This window comes from Sciurus carolinensis, chromosome 13 (assembly GCF_902686445.1).
Source record: "Sciurus carolinensis chromosome 13, mSciCar1.2, whole genome shotgun sequence".
Taxonomy (NCBI): Eukaryota; Metazoa; Chordata; class Mammalia; order Rodentia; family Sciuridae; genus Sciurus; species Sciurus carolinensis.
In genome coordinates, this window is record NC_062225.1 from 14,005,787 (window position 1) to 14,030,037 (window position 24,251).

Below are 24,251 nucleotides of genomic sequence, written 5' to 3' on the forward strand. Positions count from 1 at the left end.
AAACCAAACTGGGGGAAGATGATAAATACAGACCAAAGCTTAACATTCCCAGTATGAAGAACTCATGCTAAAAGCAAATTTTACAAGTCAGTTAAAGAAACCATCTGAATTTCTTTTGTGAATTAACATGTTAGAAAATTGCAACTTTTCAATGCAAAGAAATATACCTTCAACCACTGATTTTCTACTATATTAGCAAAACATTTTGTTAGTAGTTTTTAAAGATAGTACTTGGCGTTATTAACGTCAAAGTAAGGGTCAACCTCCGAAAAGGAAGAAGACATGGAAGTATTCGGTACAACTTGCTTTTTGATATTTACAGAGAAGCAAAACATTCCAACAAATGCATTTATAACAAAACTCTGTAGAATGTTAAGTAGGATTAAATGAACTTCGGGGCAGCCATACAGTAAGAGCTCCTCAGTGATTACACCGGCTGCTCAAAACACTTTGTTGGACATGGGCAATGCCTGCAGCGTGGGAATACCGGGGAAGGAAGCACGCTGCTCTCTGTATGTGTCCAAGGGTTGGGAGAGGGTATTGTAGAAGCCCTGGAGCCTCAGAACCAGGCTGAATTCTGACTTTGCCACTAATAGCCCTATGCTTTGGGCAGATCCCAGCCCAACTCCAGTTTTATACTCTTCAGCTCATGGGGTTGCCCCAATGAGGATGCCTCAAGTCTGTGAGCTCAGAGGCTCCCACCAGCAAGACCTGGAGGCAGCTCGCCTCAACACGCCTTAGAAAATTTTAGAGGAAGAAGACCTTTCAAATTCCACCGAAGGCCCCTGAATTAGCTTCTTAAGGTTGCTTTAGCTAAAGACCCACAAAGATTAAAACATGTATTCTTGTTCAGCTATAGAAGCCAGAAGCCTGGCAACACAGCAGTGCCAGGCCACACTTCCTCCAGAGACCCAAGGTAAAGCCTTCCCTGCCTCTTCCAGGCATTCTTTGACCTGGGGCTGCATAACTACACTCTTTAGTCTTCACATGGTCTTCTTCTTTTCTTCCTGTGTGTCTGAGTCTTCTCCAATTCTTTTATAAGGACACTTGCCATATGAGGTATGGTCTATCCCATTAATCCACGTGAGATTCACTGGAAATCCTTAATACACCACTTTCCACAAAAGGTATATTCTGGGGTAGGTTCTGGGGGTTAACATGTGGATGAATCATTTTGAGAGTCACTATATTACCTATTGGCCCAATCCCTTTAAAATGGCAAAGTTAAGAGGACTCTAAACACTTGTAACTGATATTAATTCAACATTTTTATTAGTCATCTCTCTATTACTATAAAGAAATGCCTGAGACAATTAACTTATAAAGAGGAAAGGTTTATTTTGGCTCATAGTTCTGGAGGTTTCAGCTCAAAATCGAGTGACCCCATGGCTTTGGGTCTCTGGTAAGGGCAGCACATTATGGCAGGAGTTTGTAGCAAAGCAGAATCAATTACATCACAAGCCAGGAAAAAAAGAGGAAAAGGGAAACACTGGGATCCTGTAACACCCTTCAAAGGCAAGTCCCCAATATTCTAAGGACCCCCATAAGGCCCCAACACCTAAAGGTCCACAGCACCTCCCGATAACACAACCTCAGGGACCAAGCTTTTAATACACAGACTCTTGGGGAACATTCAAGATTCAAACTGTAGCAGCATTCTACGTCACGAACTTTCTACAGGAAGCTAGAAGTAATTAGATGCAAGTAGCTTGGGAATTTGACTTGTTAGGCAATAGAAGTGCTGTCTTAGTTCACTCAGGCTGCTATAATGAAGTATCATAAACTGGAGACTCATACGCAACAGAACTTCCTCTCTCATAGTCCAAGACCAAGGTGCTGGCAGATTCAGTGTCTGGTGAACACCCGCTTCCTGATTCACAGATGGTACCTTCTCACTGTGTCTACCAGTGGTACCGGGGTTAGGGGGCTCTCTGGGTTTCTGCTATAAGGACATTAATCCCAGTCATATAGGGCTCCACGCTTATAACCTAATCACCTCCCAAAGATGCCAACGCCTGGGGGTTAAGGCTTCCACATATGAACCTGGGGTATACACACTCAGACCCTAACAGAGTACATTACACAAATGTTACTCATCAGATCCAAGAAGTTCAAAGCCAGGGTGTGACAGAGAGGACATTCACACTGTGATAATCATTCTGTACCATAGGAATGAGGAAGGTGCCTTATACACATTGAGATCATTTCAAAAACAGAACATAACACAACACTCAAAGTGGCCCAATCAGGCCAATCCTTGGGGCTCTGCCTGCTCTGGGGAGAATGGCTACCAAACTTAAAATGAAGCCGATGTGCACTTTTCTCTTACCTTCTATGTAGAGGGGCTCCACTACATCATGGTTTATCAGTTCGAAGTTCTCATGGCCAATCCAGTGCTCCACGTTTCTCTTCCTGCCTGTGAAGAAGTTGTCCACCACGGTCACCTCATGGCCGTCCATCATGAGTTTGTCAGTAAGATGGGAGCCCACGAACCCTGCACCTCCGGTAATCTGTATTGGGACACAGCACGTAAAACACCCCCAGAAAAAGGCACATAAGAACACTGTGACGACTGACATGGAGGAGGCAGAGAAGCAACAGGCAAAACACTTGCCTGTGTGAGGGCCCATGTCAGACAAAACAGAGATTCAAAGTGGCCACTGTAAATACGTTCAAAGGACTAATGGAAACAACGCTTAAAGAAGAGAGAACGCAAAATGAAACAAGTGAAAATTCTGGAGTTGAAAAGTACCACAACTGAAAAGAAAAATTCAATAGAGGAATTCAACAGCTGATCGAAACTGCCAAAAGAATCAGCAAACTTGAGACGGATTGGGAGGACTTATGTAACCATGGGATAAATTAAAAAAAAAAAAAAAGGAAAGAAAGAAAAGGAAACTGAATAGAGTCTCAGACAAAGAGGGGATACCATTAAGTGCAGCAACATGCATGCAGTTAGAACATAAAAAGGAGGAAGACAGTAGGAGGCATCACCATACCAGGCCTCAAACTATACTACAGAGCTACAGTAACAAAACAGCACGGAACTGGCACCAAAACAGACATGTAGACCAGGTACAAAACAGAAGACACAGAGACAAACCCACACAAATACAGTTATCTCAACACTAGGCAAAGGTGCTAAAACCATTCACTGGAGAAAATACAGCCACTTGGACAAATGGTGCTGGGAAAAATGGAAATTCACATGTAACAAAATAAAATTAAACTTCTATCTCTCACCCTGCACAAAAATCAACTCAAAGTCGATCAAAGACTTAGGGACTAGAACAGAGACCCTGTACCTTAAAAGAAGAAAAAAGTAGGCTCAAATCTTTACCGTGTCGACCTAGGATCTGACTTCCTTAACAAGACCCCTAAAGTACAAGAAGTAAAATCAAGAATCAATAAATGGGATGGATTCAAACTAAAAAGTTTCTTCTCAGCAAAAGAAAAAATCGATAATGTGAAGAGAGAGCCTAGATAGCGGGAGATCTTTACCACATGCACCTCAGATAAAGCACTAATCTCTAGGATATATAAAGAACTCAAACAACAACAACAACAAAATAACCCAATCAATAAATAGGCTAAGGAACTGAATAGACACTTCACAGAAGAAGAAATACAATCAATCAACAAATATATGAAAAAATGTTTAACATCTGTAGCAATTAGAAAAATGCAAATCAAACCTACTCTAAGGGGCTGGGGAGATAGCTCAGTTGGCAGAGTGCTTGCCTAGCATGCACAAGGCCCTGGGTTCAATCCCCAGCACCACCAAAAAAAAAAAAAACTACTCTAAGATTTTATCTCACTCCAGTCAGAATGGCAAATATCAAGAATACAAGTAACAATAAGTATTGGCGAGGATGTAGGGAAAAAGGTACACTCATACATTCCTGGTGGGACTGCAGACTGGTGCAACCACTATGGAAAGCAGTATGGAGATTCCTCAGAAAACCTGGAATGGAATCACCATTTAACTCAGTTATCCCACTCCTTGGATTGTCCCCCAAGGACAGCATATTACAGTGACACAGCCACATCAATGTTATAGCAGCTCAACTCACAAGAGCTAAGCTACGTAACCAACCTAGTGATGAATGGATAAATAATATGTGGTATATATATATACAATGGAATATTACTCAGCCATAAAAAAGAATGAAATTATGGCATCTGCTGGTAAATTAATGAAATTGGAGAATATCATGCTAAGTGGAATATAACTATACGTGGAATTCAATTAGTAAAAATGTGATACAGATCTCATAATATATACAAGTACTAGAGAACCAGAAATAAAATTAATTTTAAAAGTTAAAAAAAATTACAGTAACTCAGGTGTTATACAAGAATATATTTAAAGCAAAAGAAAACAGGAATACAGGAACAGAGACATGAGGCATACAGAAAAGTTAAACAACAGGTATAAATCCAACTATCTCAACATTAAATGTGAAAGGATTAAACAATCTACTCAAAAGGCAGAGATGATTAGAATGGAAGAAAAACAAGATCCAATGATGTAAGTATTTAATGAGGCACACTTCACATTTAAATAAGCTGAACATAAAAAGATCTAAAATATAGTATACAATCAGGAACAAAAAAAAAGTGGCTATAACGACAACAGATAAAATATGCTTTAAAATAAAAAATATTAAAATAGAGAGGCCTTTTATAATAACAAAAGGGTAATCAGGCAAATATAACACTTATAATCATTTACGTAACTAACAAGAGCAACCCAAAATATTGAAAGAACTGAAGGAAGAAACAGTGAATTCTACAAGAATAATTGGAATAATCCCTTGGCTCAGGAGGCTGTGGCAGGAGGATCTGAGTTCAAACCAGCCTCAGCAAAAGCAAGGCACTAGGCAACTCAATGAGACCCTGTCTCTAAATAAGGGGATGTGGCTCAGTGGTCGAGTGCCCTTGAGTTCAATCCCTGATACACCCCTATCCCCAAAAAAAGAGTAATTGGAGACTTCAATCTTCCAAGCTTATAATAGAACTATGCAGATTAACGGGGTAACTGAAGGCTTGGAAAACACTATAACCAGTTAGAGCTAACACAGCTATGTTATGCTCCAACCAACACTGTAACAACAAGATTCTTTTTAAGAGGAATAGAATACTCTTTAGGTTAGACGACATCCTATTCCATAAAACAAGCATCAGTGTATCTGAAAGGATTTGCAGCAAAAAAAAAAAGTGTGTTCTCTGACTACAACGGAATGAAATCAAGTTATCAGTATAAAAAGCTCAGACGATGCAGGAATTTTCAGAGGTAAACTGATTAGATCATGAAAGGTACGACCTAATCAGTGGATTGATTCACTGGTGGATCAACTGGGTGGTAACTGTAGGCAGGTAGGGTGTGACTGGAGGAGGTGTGTCGCTGGGTTGTGCGTTTGGGGTTTATATTTTGTCCCTGGTGAGCAGAGTTCTCGCTTCCTGGTTGCCATGCTCTGTACTGCTTTCTTCCCCCACGATGTCCTGCTTCACCTAGTGCCCACAGCTATGGAGCTGGCTAACCACTGACTGAACTCTGAAACAGTAGGTCAGAACAAACCTTTTCCCCTCTGTTTCATTCTGGTCAGGTTTTTGGTCACAGCAACGCAAAGCTGACTAAAACACAGAAAGCTGAGATAATTACAAGTATGTAGAAATTAAATAACACACTCCTGAATGGCAAGGGATCACAGAAGAAATCACAAGAGAAATTGGAAAATACTTTTGAGATGAATGACAATGAAGAAAGGGTGTACCCCAACTTATGGTATGCAGCTAAAGCGGTGTTTAAAGGAAGATTCATAGCAGAATGTGCCTATACTGAATAAAACGAGATCTCAAATCAGTAACCTACACGCTCAGCTTAAGATACTGGAAAAAGAAAAGGAAACTAACCCTAAAACAGAAGGAAGGAAATAATAAAGATCTGAACAGAAATTCATGAAATAGAGACCAGAAAAACCCAAGAAAATCAACAGATAGTTCCTTAAAAAGATCAACAAAATTGACGCTATGCTAGACTAAGAAGAAAGAGACAATATTCAAACTAATAAAATTAGAAATGAAAGGGGAAACATATTACTGAACTTACAGAAATAAAATAAATTATAGCAAAGCCATAGTCTGACCAATAAATTAGACAACTTGGGTGAAATGGAGAAACCCCTAGAAATGCACAAGGTACCAGGGATGATTTACAAGATACAGAAAATCTGAAAGACTGAATTAGTAATTAAAAGAAAAAAAAATAAAACTCACAAAAAATTACTAACAAAGTCCAAGCCCAGAGGGCTTCTTTGGTTAATTTCAGTACACATGTAAAGAAGAATTGAAACCAAGTCTTCACAAACTCATCAAAAAAATAAATAAAAGCACAAGCAATCAACAAACATATGGAAAAATGTTCAACATCTCTAGTAATAAGAGAAATGCAAATCAAAACCACCCTAAGATTCCATCTCACCCCAATTAGAATGGCGATTATCAAGAATACAAGCAACAACAGGTGTTGGCGAGGATGTGGGGAAAAAGGTACACTCATACATTGCTGGTGGGGTTGCAAATTAGTGCAGTCACTCTGGAAAGCAGTGTGGAGATTCCTTAGAAAACTTGGAATGGAACCACCATTTGACCCAGCTATCCCACTCCTTGGCCTATACCCAAAGGACTTACAATCAGCATACTAGAGATACAGCCACATCAATGTTCACTGCTGCTCAATTCACCATAGCCAAATTGTGGAACCAACCTAGATGCCCTTCAGTTGATGAATGGATAAAGAAACAGTGGCATATATATACAATGGAATATTACTCAGCCATAAAGAATGATAAAATTATGGCATTTGCAGGCAAATGGATGAAATTGGAAAATATCATGCTAAGTGAGATAAGCCAATCTCAAAAAACCAAAGGAAGAATGATCTCGCTGATAAGTGGATGATGATGACACATAATGGGGTGTGGGAGGGTTAGTTTTAGGGTTAGAGTAAGGGTTAGGGAGGGGGGCAAGAATGGGGGAAGGAAGGACTGTATAGAGGGAAAAGAGGGGTGGGAGGGGTGGGGGGAAGGGAAAAAACAGAATGAATCAAACAACATTACCCTAAGTAAATTTATGATTACACAAATGGTATGCCTTTACGCCATGTACAAACAGAGAAACAACATGTATCCCATTTGTTTACAATAAAAATAAATAAATAAGTAAAAGCACTGGGGGAATACTTCCCAATCTATCCTATGAGACCGCTATTACTCTATTAAAAAAAAAAATCACAGACCAATATTCCTTTTGAATATAGATTCACCATAACCATTCAGGATTTATTTTGCATATGCAATATTGGTTGCAAACTGAGCAAATTAGGAAGTAACTTCTTCAACTTGACAAAGGGTATCCACAAGAAGGTCACACCTAACATGATACTTAACTGTCAAAGACTAAAAGGTTTCCTGCGCTTCATAAACAGAAACAAGGCAAGGGTATCTGCTGTTTCCATTTACAGTCAACATTGTACTGGAAGTACCAGAAGTTCTGTCCACAGCAATTAGTCAATGAAATAAAAGACACCCATATTGAAGAGGCAGAAGTTAAACTGAGGTAGAAATTTGGGGATTTAAAAAAAAACAAACAACTGAGTCTCAAAGAGACCCGTGAACCTCACTGGAATCAAGAAACAACATGAACCATCAGCATACAGGAAACACCAGTAAATGGATGACACAGAAAACCCGCAGAGCCTGAGCAACCCAGCCCCTGTCCCTGCCCACAGAACAGAACCCATGAGGGCAACAACTGAGGCAAAGCTGTGTAACCAAGACCACCTCTCGTTCAGCCCCGGGGCCACCATCCCTCTATGAATGTTAAAACCCCAGACCACCACAATGCCAGATAGTCTGCACTCACTCTCTCTTGCCCTTCCAGTGTATAATCCTTGTTTCCTAAAAATTTCTGTGCTTGGGCTTATACCTGGTGTATCCTTCAAGTGTTTTCTGTGACGTTTGTCAACAACCCCCCAGTCCTGAGGTCCTTCTCTATGGGACCTTCGCCAGTGATAAAACTACCTATACTTGCAGGTAACGTTCCCTTGTGTTTAGAAAATCTGAAGAAATCCAATTAAAATTACTAAAGCCAACCAATGAATCCAAGAAGGTTGCAGGACACAGCAAAATAATCAACGGGTTTCTATATACTTTCCACCTACAATAAAGCTAATAAAACAATTTCCATATACAATAGCAATAAAAACAAATACTTTTGAATACATTTAACAAAAGGAGTAAAAAACTTGTACTCTGAAAACATAAAAAATAATAAAATAAAACGCTGAAAGAAATAAGACTAAAACAATAGAAAGAACCCATGTTCAAGAATTACAAAGCTTACTATTAAGATTACGTGAATGGTATGAATCTATATTGTGCACAACCACAGAAACAAACATTTGTACCCCATTTGTGTACAATGAATTGAAATGCAGTCTGTAAAAATAAAAAAATAAAAATAAAAAAAAGAAAGGTGGCAATACTGTCCATATAGACCTATAGGTTCAACAGTCTTTTAAAAAAATCTTAGATGACTTGTCTAGAGGAACTGACAAGCTGATTCTAAAATTATAAGAAACTACAAGGGATCCCCCAAAAGCTCCTGCGTTAATGCAGGAGGCAGGCAAAACGACTGGATCATCAGTGTCTCCTAGTTTGAAGGGATTAACTGGGTGCAAACTGCAGGCAGGTGGGCGTAGCTGGGGGACCCACCACAGAAGGGTTCATCTTCCCTACAGTCCCTGCGCCTTTCTCCCTCTTCCCTCCTGGCCTCGTGAATGGAAACTGCTCCTCCACCTTACCCTCCGTCATGACGTTCTGCCTCACCATGGGCCCAGAGCAATGCAACTGGCTGGCAATGGACTGAATCGCTCAAACTGTGAGAAGAAATACACTCTTCCACCCCTAAGTTGCTCTTGTCAGGCATTTTGGTCACAGCTGTGAAAATATGACTAACACAGATTCAAAATAACCACAACTATCTTGGAAAAAGAATGAAGTTGAAGAAATTATCCTTTCTGACTTTAAAACTTACTACAAAGCTAAAGTAATCGAGATGATGTGATACTGGCAAAGGATAGCCATATGAATTCTATGGAGGTGAACATCTAGAAACAAATACTTATATTTATGGTCAACTATTTTTAACAAGCATGCCAGGATAATTTGATGGGCAGTTATGAATCTTTTCAACAAATTGTGTTGGGCAATTGGTCAGCCAGATGCAAAAGAATGAAGGACCCTCACCTAACACCATATTCAGAAAGTAACTCAATTGGACATAAATCTAAATTTAAGAACTAAATCTATAAAACTCTTAGTAAAAGACACAGTAAAGTTGTATGATTTTGAGTAACCAATGACTTAAGTGTAATGCCAAAGTACAAACAACAAGACAAATGGACTTCACTGACATTAAAAACTTTGGTGTTTTAAACAATGCCATCCAGAAAGTGAAGACAGGTCACAGAGTGGGAGAAAATATTTGTACATTAAATACCAGATAAAGAGCCTGCATGGGGAATATACAATGAACTCTTATAAGTCAATAATAGATAGGAAAATAATCCAACTTAAAAGTATCTGAAAATTTAAAAGATATCTCCAAAGTTAAGAAATGGCCAATAAGCACACGATAAGCACTCAGCATCATTCATAACCTGGGAAAAGCAAATCCAGACCACAAAGAGAAATTACTTCACAACATGATCAAAATGACCCGACAACAGTGAGTGTTGTAGAGCACGTGGAAACCAGAACATTCACACGCTGCTGGGGGACACGTGAAAGGGCACAGCTGTTCTGGCCAACGGTCTGGCAGGTTCTCAAAAGGTTAAACACAGAATCATCATTTGACCTATAAAATGAATGTATAAATAACATGCTTTATTTGCACAAAGGACTATTTGGTGCTAAGAAGACAAAAGATACCGAGACAAGCTACACTTAGAATGAAGGTTGGAAACTTCATGCTAAGTGAAAGATGCCAGTCACAAAAGGACAAACATGACATTATTTCATCTGGATAATAAATCCACAAGTGGTAAACCTATACACCAGAAAGCAGACTGCCAGCTGCCAAGGGCTTAAGGCGTGGAGGGCTCTGGGGGGAAAACAAGTGACCATTAGTGGGTTCAGGGTTTTTGGGGTTCTAAATTAGATATATAAAGGTTGTACAACTCTGGGATTATATGAAAAACCATGGAATTGTACATTTTAGGTAGAGTAAATTACATCTTAATAAAGCTGTTAGTTAAAAAAAACATAAAGGTACAATCTCTTCAGTTTTCTATAGGATAGTAAAATAGGGCTTTTTCACTGGTGAAATTTGTATTGATGTTTAACAAGAAGACTATTAGCCAAGGAAGCCACCACAGTATTTACCCCAAAGTGGTCTTTGAAACAGAAAAAGTTGAAAACTTCTGGAAGTTTCACACTTCCTCAAAAAGTTAAACATAGGATTATGTGATCCAGTAATTCTATTCCTAGGTATGGCCTAAAACTGAAAACCTACATGCACAACAAAACACACACACACACAGACAGATGTTCACAGTAGCGTTATTCAAAATAACTCTAAGCATGAACAACTTCCAAAGTCCAACAACTGAGAAATGGATAAGCAAATGAGGTCTATCCATAAAATGGAATATTCTTCAGCCCTAAAAAGGAATGAAGTACTGCTTCACAGAACAGTATGGATCAGCCTTGGAAACATTATTCTTGGTGAAAGAAACTAGTCACAAATGACCACATATGGTTATCACTTCGTTCATATGAAATGTTTATAAAAGGAAAATCCACAGAGACAAAGTAGTTTTAGTTGCCAGGAGTTGAGGAGGAGGTGATGGAAAGTAACTACTCATGGGTACAGGCTTTCATTTGGAGTGATGAAGATACTGTGGAATTGTGCGTGGCACTGTTGCAGTGATGCAAACAAACTACAGCCCACGGAACTGCCATCTGAGAAGGCTGGATTTTATGGTATATGAATAATCTCTCCATTAAAAAAAGAGTGTCTTGCTGGGTGTGGTGGTGCATGCCTGTAATCTCAGAAGCTGGGGAAATTGAAGCAGGAGGATCGGAGAGTTCAAAGCCAGTCTCAGCAAAAGCCAGGCACTAAGCAACTCAGTGAGACCCTGTCTCTACATAAAACACAGACTAGGGCTGGGCTGTGGCTCAGTGGTCGAGTGCCCCTGAGTTCAATCCCCAGTACCTCTCCCACCCCCAAAAATTGTCTTAATATGTCTTAAGATGTGCAAACTTACCAAAATTCTTTTCCGATCCTTTTCTGATAAGAACTTTACTGGTGGGTATTTCTGGGTAAAGCTGTATAATATGAAGAGATTAAAGAAGAAAAGTCAGACATCTCCTGCATTTTCTCCATTGACCATCAGAACCAATGCCAGATTCTCAAGTTCTTGCAATTTGCTCTTCCTGTCTTCGCCTCGACTAGGAGAGCCCGTGGCCCTTGCTAGCTTCAGTTTAAGAAATATCCCATTTGATCCTGTTTAGAATCAAGCTAGGGACACAATGTGAGTTTCTATCCCTGGGAGGTGAAAATGTAAGAGGCTGCAGGCAGCCACGAAAGCAGAGGCAGGGCTACCGCTATGAGATCAGGTAAAAACAAAACGTGGGAGCACGAGGCATTCGGGAGAAGTACGTCGGGGTCTGAGGGAGCGTGCAGCTACATGAAGTCAGGCTGCAGGAGGCTGCCACACGAGGCTGAGAAAAGGAGACACTAACAAAACCGTCTCCTGTGACGGGCAGTCTCACGCTTCTCTCAGCCCCTTTCTGTCATCGACACTTCTGGAGGACAGGGGTCTTCTGCCTTAGGTCTGGGACCATGCTGCAGGACTTGAGGGAGCTGGACCCATCTCTGTTTGTCAAACAAAATTTTGAGTCATTCCTTCCTCTGTTTCTCACGTGGGGGCTGGCAATGGAAAGCTCTTGTGGTCCAGGTCACCCCTCAAACGCACTGCAGTCTCCCTCAACTCTTGCTAAGCACACAGCACCCTGGCATCCCACTGGGGGGCAGAGCACCAGGGAGAAGTGCTCATTCCCACAGCAGCACCGTGCCTGGCCAGAGCTCTCAGACTGCTGGAACCCATAACGCACTCCACTTCAGGCCTGGGTACCCTTCACCGGCTGTGCGAGTCACCTCCCCACCACCTGGTGATGGAGACAGAACCTGGGCTGGAACCTGCTAGCAAGCAAGCCTCCAGGAGCTACCCCGCAGCCCAGGGGTTCATTCTCTACCATGCACAAGGCTTTAGAGGAAGAGTCTGAGGAGAATGAGATGGAGCTGCACCCTGGAAAATGCAGAGGAAGCACAGAGAAATCCATGCAGTGAGGGCCAGCGGCAGAAAACTGCCTGAGAGAACCTCTCCTTAGGACTCCTAGGTACCGACATCCGAGGATGCTCATGTCTCTAACATAAAGTGGCACGGTATTTGCATTTTACCTGTGCACATCCTCCCATATGCTTAATTCATGTCCAGGTTACTTACAATACCTTATACAACGTGAATGCTATGCAAACAGTCATTAGACTGCATTGTTTAATGAATAATGAAGAGTCTGTCCAGGTACAGTATGAGCACATTTTTCACACACACACACACACACACACACACACACTTTTTTTTTAAATACCAGGGACTGGGCCCAAGGGCATTTTACCATTGAGCACATCTCCAGTTCTTTTTTTTTGAAACAGGGTCTCATTAAGTTTCTTAGGGCTTTCTCTAAGTTGCCAAGACTGACTGAACTTTCGATCCTCCTGCCTCAACCTCCCAAGTTGCTGTGATTATAGGTATGTGCCACCATACCCAAGCCCCCCTGAAATATTTCTGATGCATGGCTGGTTGGTTGAATCTGATGCAGAACCTGAGGAATGGAAGGACAACTAAAGCTACTGTTTGAAAGCTTAATGAAACAGTATAATACTTATACCAAGAAGAAAATGCATTTTCTTACAGGAAATGTACTTAAATAAAAGTGAAGCAGATATGAACAGTGCACAATATGTACATGTAACATCAACTAGTGCCCCTAAATAGGCACAACTTTTATGTTCATTTTTCAAAAATCTGAGGGAGAAGCACAATTACCCACTATGCAGATTTAGTGTATGGAGGATGGACTACAATATATTTCCGACACTGTGTGCTGAAACCTATAATTTAATAAACAAAAAAGAGTTGGGGTTTCCTGCTTTGGTTTTCTCCAATATGCAGCAACTGTGTTCCAGAGTTTGCACATGGTATTGTCATTCAACTTTTAAAAACTATCTTATACCCTCATTGCTTCCTTGGAGAAATCACACACAAGAAGCTGTGACGGGATGGGAGAGCCACCAGGGCCCTCCCCAGTATGCACGCCCCACATGCCTTCTTGTAGGCGTGGGGGACAGGGTAGGACGACCAGGGGGCAGTGCTGGGTGCACATGGCTGGACCACACCCTCAGCCAGTGGCTCAGCACTCCCCAGCTGGACAGTGGGCCGCAGACAGGCACAGAGCCTGAATGGGGGGATCTCAGCCAGTGTATTGCTCTTCCTTTAATTTAGAAACCTTAACTGAACACTGGTGCCACGCTAGACACCGGGTATACGGCAGTAAACAAGGGAGCAGGTCCCTAACCACACAACCCCTGCGTCCCTGAGTGTGGGAGAGACCAGCCAGAAGCAGAGGCAGAAGAAGGATGAAGCAACTAGTGGGTCTTTTCTTACACCTTCTCAAATTAATCCTTTCATAATTGCTATATGTAATTTTCAGATCTTACTGCTTAGTAGGACAGCCTGCCAGAAGTACTCTTACTTGGAATTTCAATTAACATTACTAGCTATCTACTCAAAATATGTTTAAAAAGACAGAGATGAAATGAAATCAATGGCACAAAGCAGGCATGTCAGCAGGTTTAACCTTCAAGAATTCAACTATGGATCAAAAATATTTTAGAACTATCTGTATTGAACAGGCATAGGTTTATTTTCTTGCCATTAGTACCTAAATAATACAGTGTAACAACTATTTACATACCATTGACAGATATAAATCTTTTTTAATGAAGAGTATCTAGTGCTTTCATTAGAAATAGTCCTTAAAGACAAAAGGTAAAAAAAAAATGGGTCTAAAAACTGCATTTAAATTTTAAAGTAAAAACTCATGTTCTTATGGAAAAGATTTCTCTTGAGAACACCTAACATCTTCTATATTATGTAAGTTTCACATATAAGTTCAACTGAGATGAACTTATATTTGACATTGACCTTTCCTGTCACATAACTAAGATACAACTCAAAGCAAAAGGTGCTCTTACCTTTTCTCCAAATCTCTGATTTTCTCTCTGAGTGGTTCAACAATCTAGAAAAATCAACCAAAATCAGGTTTAAACAAAAGCAGTCTTCCACTGTTCTCACTCCATTCTGATGCTTTATATATGCATGACATGATGCAGAATAGATTTTAATTCCACCTACAATTTCACTTCCACTTTGAAATTAAGGTAAAACATTTGAGTCACAATGTTAGAATCAAGCAGATAAATTCCATATTGGCACTCTAACTCCACAGGTCTACGTTTGAGAAAATTCACCTTTTTACTCACTCACATTACTAGGAAGAACGTGAAAGGTGTTTCAGGTTCATAAAAATGAGATCAACACTTTCCATCTTTTCAGGAACCAAGAATTCCCCAAGTGTGGCCCCCACAATCCTAATGTTTTGTTTTTGTGATTATATCCATGTTATCAGTTCTTGCACATAAATCACAGGCTGTGAGTCAAACCACATCCATGTGTGTCACCACCCATCATGAGCTCAGGTAAAGAAAGAGCAATCCAAAGGCATCCCTGGGATGTTGGTATTGGCTTCAAATTCAAAGTGGATAACTCTCCAGCCTCTCCCACAGTCCATGCTATAATATCCTAGATGTATCTCTATTTATTTATCTATATGATATAGGCAATTGTCTTAAAATAGAAGGTATACGATCAAGCAGAGGTGCTTGCCATCAGCTAGGTGGGCATGTGATCAACCATTTGTGCATATGGATGCTGTTTGTATTTCTCAAATTCCTGCATTTGGTTTGGGGTAGTTTTCCTTTGAGCATCTGCTCCGTGCCTGGGTATTGGCACTTCCTCCATCTCTCACAGGTTATTACTTCCCTTCCTCTAAGAAAGGCTCACCTGAAGTCATGTGAAAGTCTAAATATATTTGGTCGTTAGGGCAAAATTTGTTTTAATATATCAGACCTTTATAAAAATAGGCAAATGGTGATAGATTGAATCTACAGGATAATAGAATCACCTCTTAAAGAAGTAAATGATGGTTTGAGAGATGGTTTCAAAATCGCCGTATGACATCAAGCTGGCACAGTGAAGAGGTCAGCATAAGCAAAAGGAAGTGAAACCGCATAGTTAAGACAAAAGCAAAATATGGAAAACAAACCAACCTCTTCAATCTTGCTTTCAATTTTTAGTTCGCCGTTTTCCTGGATAGACCTGTTGAGCAGAAAGCTACAACACTGAGATCAATTGAAAGGACTCGTGACTTCAAGATTTATTTCTGAACAAACTGCCATAACAAATCAAAGGCTGCAGCCATCTCTCCCCCTGGCACCAGTGATGTGTGCCAAATCCCTCCAGCAGGGGGCATGCCAGGGGAAAGTAGGACACCAGGAGGAGGAAATCTCCCTAAGTCCATATGTGAACATGCCCAGTTTTAACTATTGGTTATTTTTATAAACCAAACTAATTTCACCTCCACATTACACCATGGGATTTTAAATTAGAAGCAGGAAGCTATGTCCATAGGAGTATATGCTTCTCTGCGGGGCTTTCCCAGGGATTTAACACAAAATGGAGTTTATCCAAGTAAAAACAGAGCTCCTTTAAATGGGATCTGAGCACCCCACCTAGCCACACACAGCAGCCTTTGTCAGGAGACACACACCCCAGCAGCAGGAATTGGACCAACATGGCCCCACCCACCTTGCAAAACCAACTCCGCACGCAAAGCCTGCTGGGGGTCCAGTAACCTTCTGCCCTGTACACTTGTGCAGCAGGATGAACTTCCAGCGCCAAATTCCACAACACAAATGTGTCATTCTTACATTTCTTAATACCATGGAATAACAAAGTGGAGCAGATTTTCTTCAAATGGAAAACCATACTAATGGTGCCAAATTTGCTTTACGGCGAATACTCATTACTTTTGTGCTGACTTTTTAAAAAGGGCTATTTTTAAGTTTGGTAGAGATAATTAACATAAGGATTTTTGCTTTACAAGCGTCCCTCTTGCCCTGTTAAGTGGTACAAATAATGCACACTTAAGTCAGAAGTTTCCTCAAGCCTAACCCTGGGATTGACAGGTGGTCTCAGCATCCATATCAAGTATGGGCTGAGCATCCCAAACCTGAAGATTAAAAAAAATCTGAAATCCAAAATATTCCAAAATCTAAAATTATTTGAGAGTTGACATGAGAACACAAGTGGAAAATTCTACCTGACCTCATATGACAGGTTATAGTCAAAATGCAGGTACACAAAAATATTGCACAAGGTCATCCTTAGACTATGTATGGAAGGGACATATAAAACAAATAAATTTTACATTCAGATGTGGATCTGGTCCCCCATCTGTACACACACACAGAAAAATAACAACCAAGATCAGGTTTAAAAAAAAGGCACAGTCTTCCACTGCCTTCACCCTATTCTGATATGTATATACACGTATGTACATATATGTGTGTGTATCTACATGTGTGTGTGTATTCCAAAGGAAAAATATTCAAAATCCAAATATTCTGGTCCCCAGTATTTTGGATAGGGTTACGCAAGCTGTAGTTTGCCCTGAGATCAAAAGACCAGCTATCATTTCCCTGGGACAACTCTGTTCTCAAAGGCTTTGCCCCTGTGTCCATGCTCTCACCACCCAGAAATACAATTTACCTTTTAATAGTGCAAAAGATAGGGTCACAACTGTATTATCTACAGGAGGAGGGACAGTACAGAGGCAATAAGAGAGGAGCTGACCATTCTTTACATCTGAGATTTCTTTGGGTAAACATTCAAATCAACTATATTCCTTGAAATCATCCACAGCAGAAAAGAAAGAGCCCAGATGTGTGAATAGCAAAATACTTAGTTTCACTAAAATTATTCAATTAACCCATGACACCAATAGCATGTAATTACTAAAGTGTGTCTATAAAACCCAACCACAATACCCAAGCAATTAAAAACAATTACCTCATATTAACAAAGTTGCCCCAAACAGCTGTAAGAGAAAGAAGAAAAAAAAAAAGTCAACATTGAGTCTGCAACATTCAGGAATTCCAACTGACAAAATTTTAATTTTTTTAAAGGCTATGAACTTCTAAAAAATTTTATTTATTTATTTATTTATTTGTTTGTTTGTTTATTTATTTTTATGGGGTGCTGAGAATCAAATCCAGTACTTCACACGTGCTACCCAAGTGCTCTACCACTGAGCCATGACCCACAGCCCAATTTTCTTAACCACTGAGAATCTGAACTATAGCTCATGAAGACAATAAAATGTACACTTTGTTTTCAGAAGAATTAAGTCCTACTAAAAAGAAAAAACAATCCTATCTATTCCTATAGTTTTGACATCTGGAGTTCAAGGGTGCTTGTGTTTTGGATGATAGTACGTCCACAACACAGTGTTTCCAGAAGAGTCAGTCACAAAAATAAAAAGAACTGTATACCTCAAAGAGAACCCAGTGTTCAGTTCAAACTCTCCCTTTTAAATGTTAAGGAAAACAAACCCCAGAAGCTAAATAATGGCCTGCAGTTGCAGCTTACCACCACCAGGTGGCTAAACCTTTGTCAGAGCCTTCACCAATCTTGGTCAATGACTTCTCTGCATGTCTCTGCTATTGGTTGCAGGCACCTGGTGGCAGGTTATCTTGTGCCTTTGGACCCAAAGTGAAACCCAACCATGGATGGTTTTAAAATATAATACAGAGGAGCATCCTGATTCTGAAAATTCAAAACCTGAAATGTCCCCAAATCAAACTTTTTGAGCCCTGATATGACACCACAAGTGGAAAATTCCATCACCACAAAACATTGTTTCATCCATGAAATCGTTAAAGATACTGCATAAAATTTCCTTCAAGTTACATGTCCAGGGAACAGATTAATTTGATGTTTAGAGTTGGGTCCCATCCCATTTTGTATATGCAAATATTCCAAAACAAAATTCCTCAAAATTTCAAGTCTGAAACACTGCTGGTCATAATATTTCAAATAAGGGATACTGAACCATTCTAGACCATGAGAAACCACCTTAAATTACTGAGCAGAGCATTATTTCATAGGCACTTTTGCTATGAATACATGGTCCTAATGTAATACATGGTCCTTTGTATGTATTCCAGTTTGGCTCTCACCAGCCACTGCATGCCTACAACATGCCTGACACTTTTAGGTGATTCCAGGTGCAGTGGCTGAACAGACAGCAAATACAAATGTCCCAGGGACAGGAAGTTTTTGAGTTTGGGAAGGCCTTGAGGCTCGTATCTAATAATTCTAGGCTCTGTCACATTGCTATCTCTGGCACAGAGTAGTGGTTTAGTAAATGTCCAAAGTCGTCCCCAACACGAAATTCCCATTGTCAAGTGGGGAATGTTATTGATTCCATAAAAGCAAATCTCTCTTCAGAGGAGGAAACTATTGATAGAAAAGACAGCAATAAATAACTACACAAGTAGTAAATAAGAAAATAAAATTTAAAAGTTACACTAGATTCATTAATCATTAAAAAAAACAAGTGTTTGTTTTTGGATCATGTACTATTCTCGGGAAAAAAGCGTAAATATAGGAAAGTCACCTTCATAGAAATATAAACTTGCCTGCACACCAAAAGGAATAAACCCCAAGGCCCCACAACTGGGAACCTCCTATACAAATTAGAGTCATTCCAGGCAATCTGAAAGCCATTAGGTACTCGTATGAAACTACATGGTACCTGTGTAGGGAAGAAGGGGCTGATCCCTTTCCTCCCCATCCTGAGGGTCTGTCAACACACCTATCACAAAGGAGAAAAGCAAAACATACATATTTAATCATAGTTTTATAAGACATGAGAACCTTCAAAATGAAGACCGAAGGACATACAGGAAAATGTCTATTTTATGGTTCAGTTGGAAGAAGCAGGAACAACTATGTGAAGATGCCACTGGACAAAGGGTGTGATCTAACAGTGATGAGGCTGGGAAGTCCAGCAGGCCTGTCAGTCCAGATTCTTCTTGGCCCCTCTGTGCAGCACTCTTTCCCGGGAATGGAGGTCCGATGACCTACCATCAGACAAGGTAGGTCAGACAATCTCTTAATGGCCAGCTCTGAGACAGGAAAGTCCAGGAAGGCGAGAGTACTATTTTTAGGTTTTATGGCTGACTTTGGGGGAAAAGGACTTTAATTTCTATGACTTGTCCTGGGGAAGAGGAATTCTGGTTTCCATGATTTGCTTCTGTGGAAAATGGCAAGAGACAGGAGGGTAGAGAGACCTTGGTTCTAAGTCTGCTTCTGAGGCCTTCCAATGTCCATTATTCAAAATACTCACCATGCAGAAGCACTACACTTTGGATTGTCATTTTCTGAGCCTCAAGACATGTCAATGCTCTTATGACAGAATCAATATACATGATGAAAAAAATATATATTTACAGTATGTAACAGTCAGTTTTCCATCACTCTAATAAAAAACCTGAGATAAACAACTTAAAAGGAGAAAAAGTTTATTTTGGTTCATAATTTCAGTCCATGGTCACTTCATCCTGCTTCTCTGGGCCGGTGGTAAGGAAGAACATGGCAGGAAGCACTTGGCAAAGGTGTTCACCTCATGGCCAACAGGAAGCAAAGGAGAGATGAAGGGGTGGGGTGCTAATATCCCCCAATGACCCAACTCCCTCCCACGAGGATTCACCTCCAAACAGCATCAACAGTGACCAAGCCTTTAACACCAGCCAAATCATAACACAGCATAACGTCCACTGCTAAAAATACACTGAAAAAACTGAAATTCTTAAAAACCTGAGTTTAAATGCTGACATGAGGAATTGTTTCTCCTTGGATTTAGGAGTTTACTTGCTTTTAGTAAAAGAGGGGAGAGATTTTTTGCTAAACTCCATGCACCTGTTACCCTGTTCTCAGTCTCCTCCTACACCCCTGTGAACACCCGGTCAGTCCTCACCTCAGCCACAGGCACTGCCACCACCGACAGAGCCACAGAGATCACGGGGGAGGCACTACTGTCGACTCACGGGAACTTTAGGATAAAGCTCCTTATCTAGACTAGACAAGGCTCTCTCTGGCTATGCTATGGAATCATGTACACAAGGAAAAATCCATTCTTTAAAGTGCCCTCTGGGTGGGAGCAGACGAACTTTCATATCATTCTATGACTACTGGTTTATTCAGCTTTTTTCTTCCAACCTTTGCTCATCTCTCAGTCTTATCACCACTGAGTCCAATTCAGAGCAGCCCAGGATGCCTCCCCTCCCAGACACCTGTTCCCCGGCCCTCTTTCCCTTCCCACTAGTCCTCCTTAACCCCCACTCCCCAGGAAGCAGGTGAGGCCCCAGCTTCACCGTCCTTTATGAATGGATGAGAATGGACAGGAGTGAAAAAGGCCTGCAACTATTTCTGCAGCTCAGGCCTCTTAGACTGTAGTTCCCACCTGCAAGTGCTCCCTCCTTCCTGGTGGTTCTTCCCCTCCTCCCCAGTCAGATCTCTCAGCAGCCCTACTGTGAGACCTGCAAGCACCTCTCTCTGGGGGACTCACGGGACTCTGCCCCTTCCTAAACCACTCACCACACCCGACCCTCCTGGTCCCTGAGGTGGTATCTGGGCGAGAAGTGGCCACCACCAAGCACTGCCAAGCTCAAAGGAGCACTCAGGAGAGGTCCCCTGTCACCACAATGCACACTTCCCATTTTCTCTGCTGGCTTTCAGGAGGTCTCTCTTCAAGATGAGGAACACCAGGCACATGCCATCCGAGTACTAAAGTTGTGTATGTCAAGGAATTTTGTCCCGTTTCTTACAATCTTTATCTTCTCCTTATTACTGTTTATTTTCAAGAGTATCACCAATTGTATTTACAATGTTTTCAAGTCAAGGGTTTTGGGTCTCTTTTTAAATGATCAAAAACTGAACATGCTTTTCTTTAGAGAGCAGAAAGGAGCTCAGCACCTAGCACAGGCAAAAGAACAGGGGCACCTGCAGGCAGGACAGAGCCTCGTGACACGGTGCACTTGGTCTAAGGTGAGACACAAGTGGTGTCCTGCAGTTCCAGGGCCTGGCTCTGGTGGGTTTAAGTGGCTCATGACAGACTTTAAAAGTTTAACATTGTAAAAAATTAATCTTGCTTCTAGAACTTTGCAATTTGTTTGAGTTATTTTGACCCATCTTACCGTGCCTCAGAGGGACAGCTGGGCATTGCTAAGAGATGTACTCCGTAAATATAAATATCTGAACTAAATCGAACTGAATTGAATCGATTACACATAATACCAGGAGTCAATGTCACAAAAGGTAAACACACTAGAGGGCTGCACTGCCACACTGTGGTCAACGGCAGATGGCACATACCAACGGAGGTCCCATCATATTACAATGCAGCTGAGCAGTTCTATCGCCTAGTAACATCAAGGCCACTGTAATGCTACACTGACCTTCTTTTGGTGATGCTGGCGTTGACACACCTACTGCACTGCCAGGCACAGCTAAGTACAGCACATGCACTTTTGTACAGTGCACAATATTTCACAGTGATAATGAATGACTGAGTTCCTGGTTAACTTATTACCACAGTGTGTTTCTTACACGGCAGCAGCCTCATCCATCTCGTTTAGTAAGTCTCTTGACTGCATCAAGAGGTCACATGGATTGACCAGCACTATCCAGGTTTCTATAAGTACACGCTGTGATGGTTGAACGAAGACAAAAATCACCTAATGATCACTTCTCAGAACGTGTCCCCATCATTAAGCAACATGTGACTTAAAAAAAATAAAAAAGTAATTATTCATTATAATTGATAAGGGGTTTAAACCCAAGTTCCCTTGCATAGATTTCCAGATATTTTAATTGATTTTAATTTTTAATGTAAATTTTTAAAAAATACTATGTATGCAAACTAAGGCACATTAATTCTTGATGCCAGGGGTGGAGCTCAGTGGTAAGGCTCTTGCCACAAAAATACAAAAAAAGGAAGTGTTTTTCACAATTCTTATTATGTCTATCTAAATTTTGTGGTGTCCAGGAAAATTTGTTTCAATAAGATCTTATTACATACATATTTTCATTGGGGCAAGAAATTGAGTTTTTATGTATATAATTAGAAACAAGCACCCTCTTCCAACATAGGAAAAAATTAAAATGCTAACATAACACCTTTGTGATCTTAGCCTAACTTGGTTTCTTAAATATTAATCAGCTATTGTGAGATAAATCCTTTTAGAGCATGATTTCTCAATCAAAAGTCTGTGGTCTCTAAGGATTTCTGAAAGATTTGCAGGTATTTTGAGGAAGGGGAGAAAAAACTTTGAAAAAGTTGCAAAATCATGTGTCCACAGCTTTCAAAAGTCCTCTAAGGAGCTCAAGACTCAAAACAAATTAGAAACTACCAGTTCAGAGTCACAAAAGCTTTGAATTTAAAGAGGCACATCTGTTTTAGAATGGGATGAGTCTGAGTTCTGGAATACAGGCCACTGTGGGCTCAGACTCCCCTCTGGGGATCCAGGTCTGGAGCAAGCCATTTCCCTGGCCCTGCTGAAGAACCTTCACAAGGCTGGATCGGGCACAATGACCATTTCCACTTCACACCTGTCCATTTTAAAGGCTGCAAGGTGTCTGGCACTCTGGTCACTTTTTTAAGCCAGGAAGTGTTACGTACTTTCACTCTAAGTATGGCTTCAGGAAACAGTGCTCTGGCCCAGGCATGTTCGCATACGGAGCCCCCGTAAACCGGCATGCCGGGCACTCAAGTCAACAGAGCAAGTATCAGACAGTGCAGACCACACAGGCACTCTGCCTTCCTTTCATGATTTCCTGACCTTCCTTGTTCATCCTGACAGGGAACAGACAGACGCAAATGGTGGAGCTTAAGAGAACAATTCTAAAAATGGGCATGCGGTGCTGACCCCACGTGCTTTCTTTTTCAAGAAGCAATTACTGCAGCCCTGCCTGCCTTAAGCGGACATGTCACAATCCTCAGCAAGCTACCTGTTATCCGCAGGAGAAATGCAAGCCCAAAATAATGCTAAGAGGAACCCAAGTTACTCTGAAGGAGTAAACTTTTGTGCCCCTTTCCACAGACCAAATTCCAAAACTCAGGGAGATGAGGATAATTCCTCCTAACCATAAAGTCTGCGAGAATTTATGGGTTAAGAATCCAATGAGAACCAGTCAGCACGAACAAAGTGACCTAGAGTTGCCATGACAGTGGGGACCTGAAAGTCTGATGTCATCCTGCTCAGTCAAAAGTCAGGACTGAGTCCTGGGCAGGACTCTGTGGAAACTTCTCTGGGATCTCCAGTGAAACTGGAGTGCAGGAGAGGCACACTGTCCCTTCTGTCTGAGAGGACCCACTCTCCCTGCAGAGCGTCCCCTTTTCCTATCCCTTCAATGAACTCATGCCTGTTACTCTGAGCAACACGTCTGAAACCTTTCTGACTTGATCATAAGCACTGGGGTTTGAAGGCCGGGGGGAGGGGCGGTGTCTGCGCCCTGCTTCAGTTTCCCAGAAGCCCCCAGCCCTGTAACAATCCACAGGCCACTGACTGAACAAACTCGTGCCTGGAGCTCCAGGAGGAAGACCCTGTCTCCTTTGCATCTGGAAGGGGTGTGAAAGTGTGACGCTGGGAAGGTCCTTCAGTGAAAGGTGAAGCAACCTCCACCAGCTGGAAGCAGGGGAGCTCGCTAGGTCACTGGATGAGCACGGCATCCCCCCCCAAAAGAAAGTAACAGAGAGGACAGGCAGGAGGCATAAATGTAGGTGTCCTTAAAACTTCAGATGTTTATTTAATGAGCCCCTGCTAGAAGCCAAGCTATGTGTGAGGTGGGGCAGCCAGGGTTCCTAATTCAGGCTGCCCCTTAGCTTTTAAAGGCTCTGCAGACTGATGTTGGTTGTGAATGGGACTAGGATGGAAGA

General features: G+C 41.2%; 1 protein-coding gene across 4 annotated transcripts in view; it reads right to left on the minus strand.

Moving 5' to 3' along the window:
* Uxs1 (UDP-glucuronate decarboxylase 1) overlaps window positions 1-24,251 on the minus strand; it is an 89,472-nt gene that overhangs the window by 40,274 nt on the left and 24,947 nt on the right. Inside the window, exons 2-7 of one of the 4 annotated variants that reach the window (XM_047522549.1) lie at window positions 19,068-19,127; window positions 17,321-17,348; window positions 15,520-15,583; window positions 14,386-14,429; window positions 11,333-11,393; window positions 2,330-2,510 (exon numbers count right to left, since the gene is read on the minus strand). In XM_047522549.1, the coding sequence (XP_047378505.1) occupies window positions 2,330-2,510; window positions 11,333-11,393; window positions 14,386-14,429; window positions 15,520-15,583; window positions 17,321-17,348; window positions 19,068-19,127 (438 nt within the window). The remainder of the gene's footprint in view (window positions 1-2,329; window positions 2,511-11,332; window positions 11,394-14,385; window positions 14,430-15,519; window positions 15,584-17,320; window positions 17,349-19,067; window positions 19,128-24,251) is intronic. The other 3 variants (XM_047522550.1, XM_047522552.1, XM_047522551.1) reach the window with 3 other exon arrangements.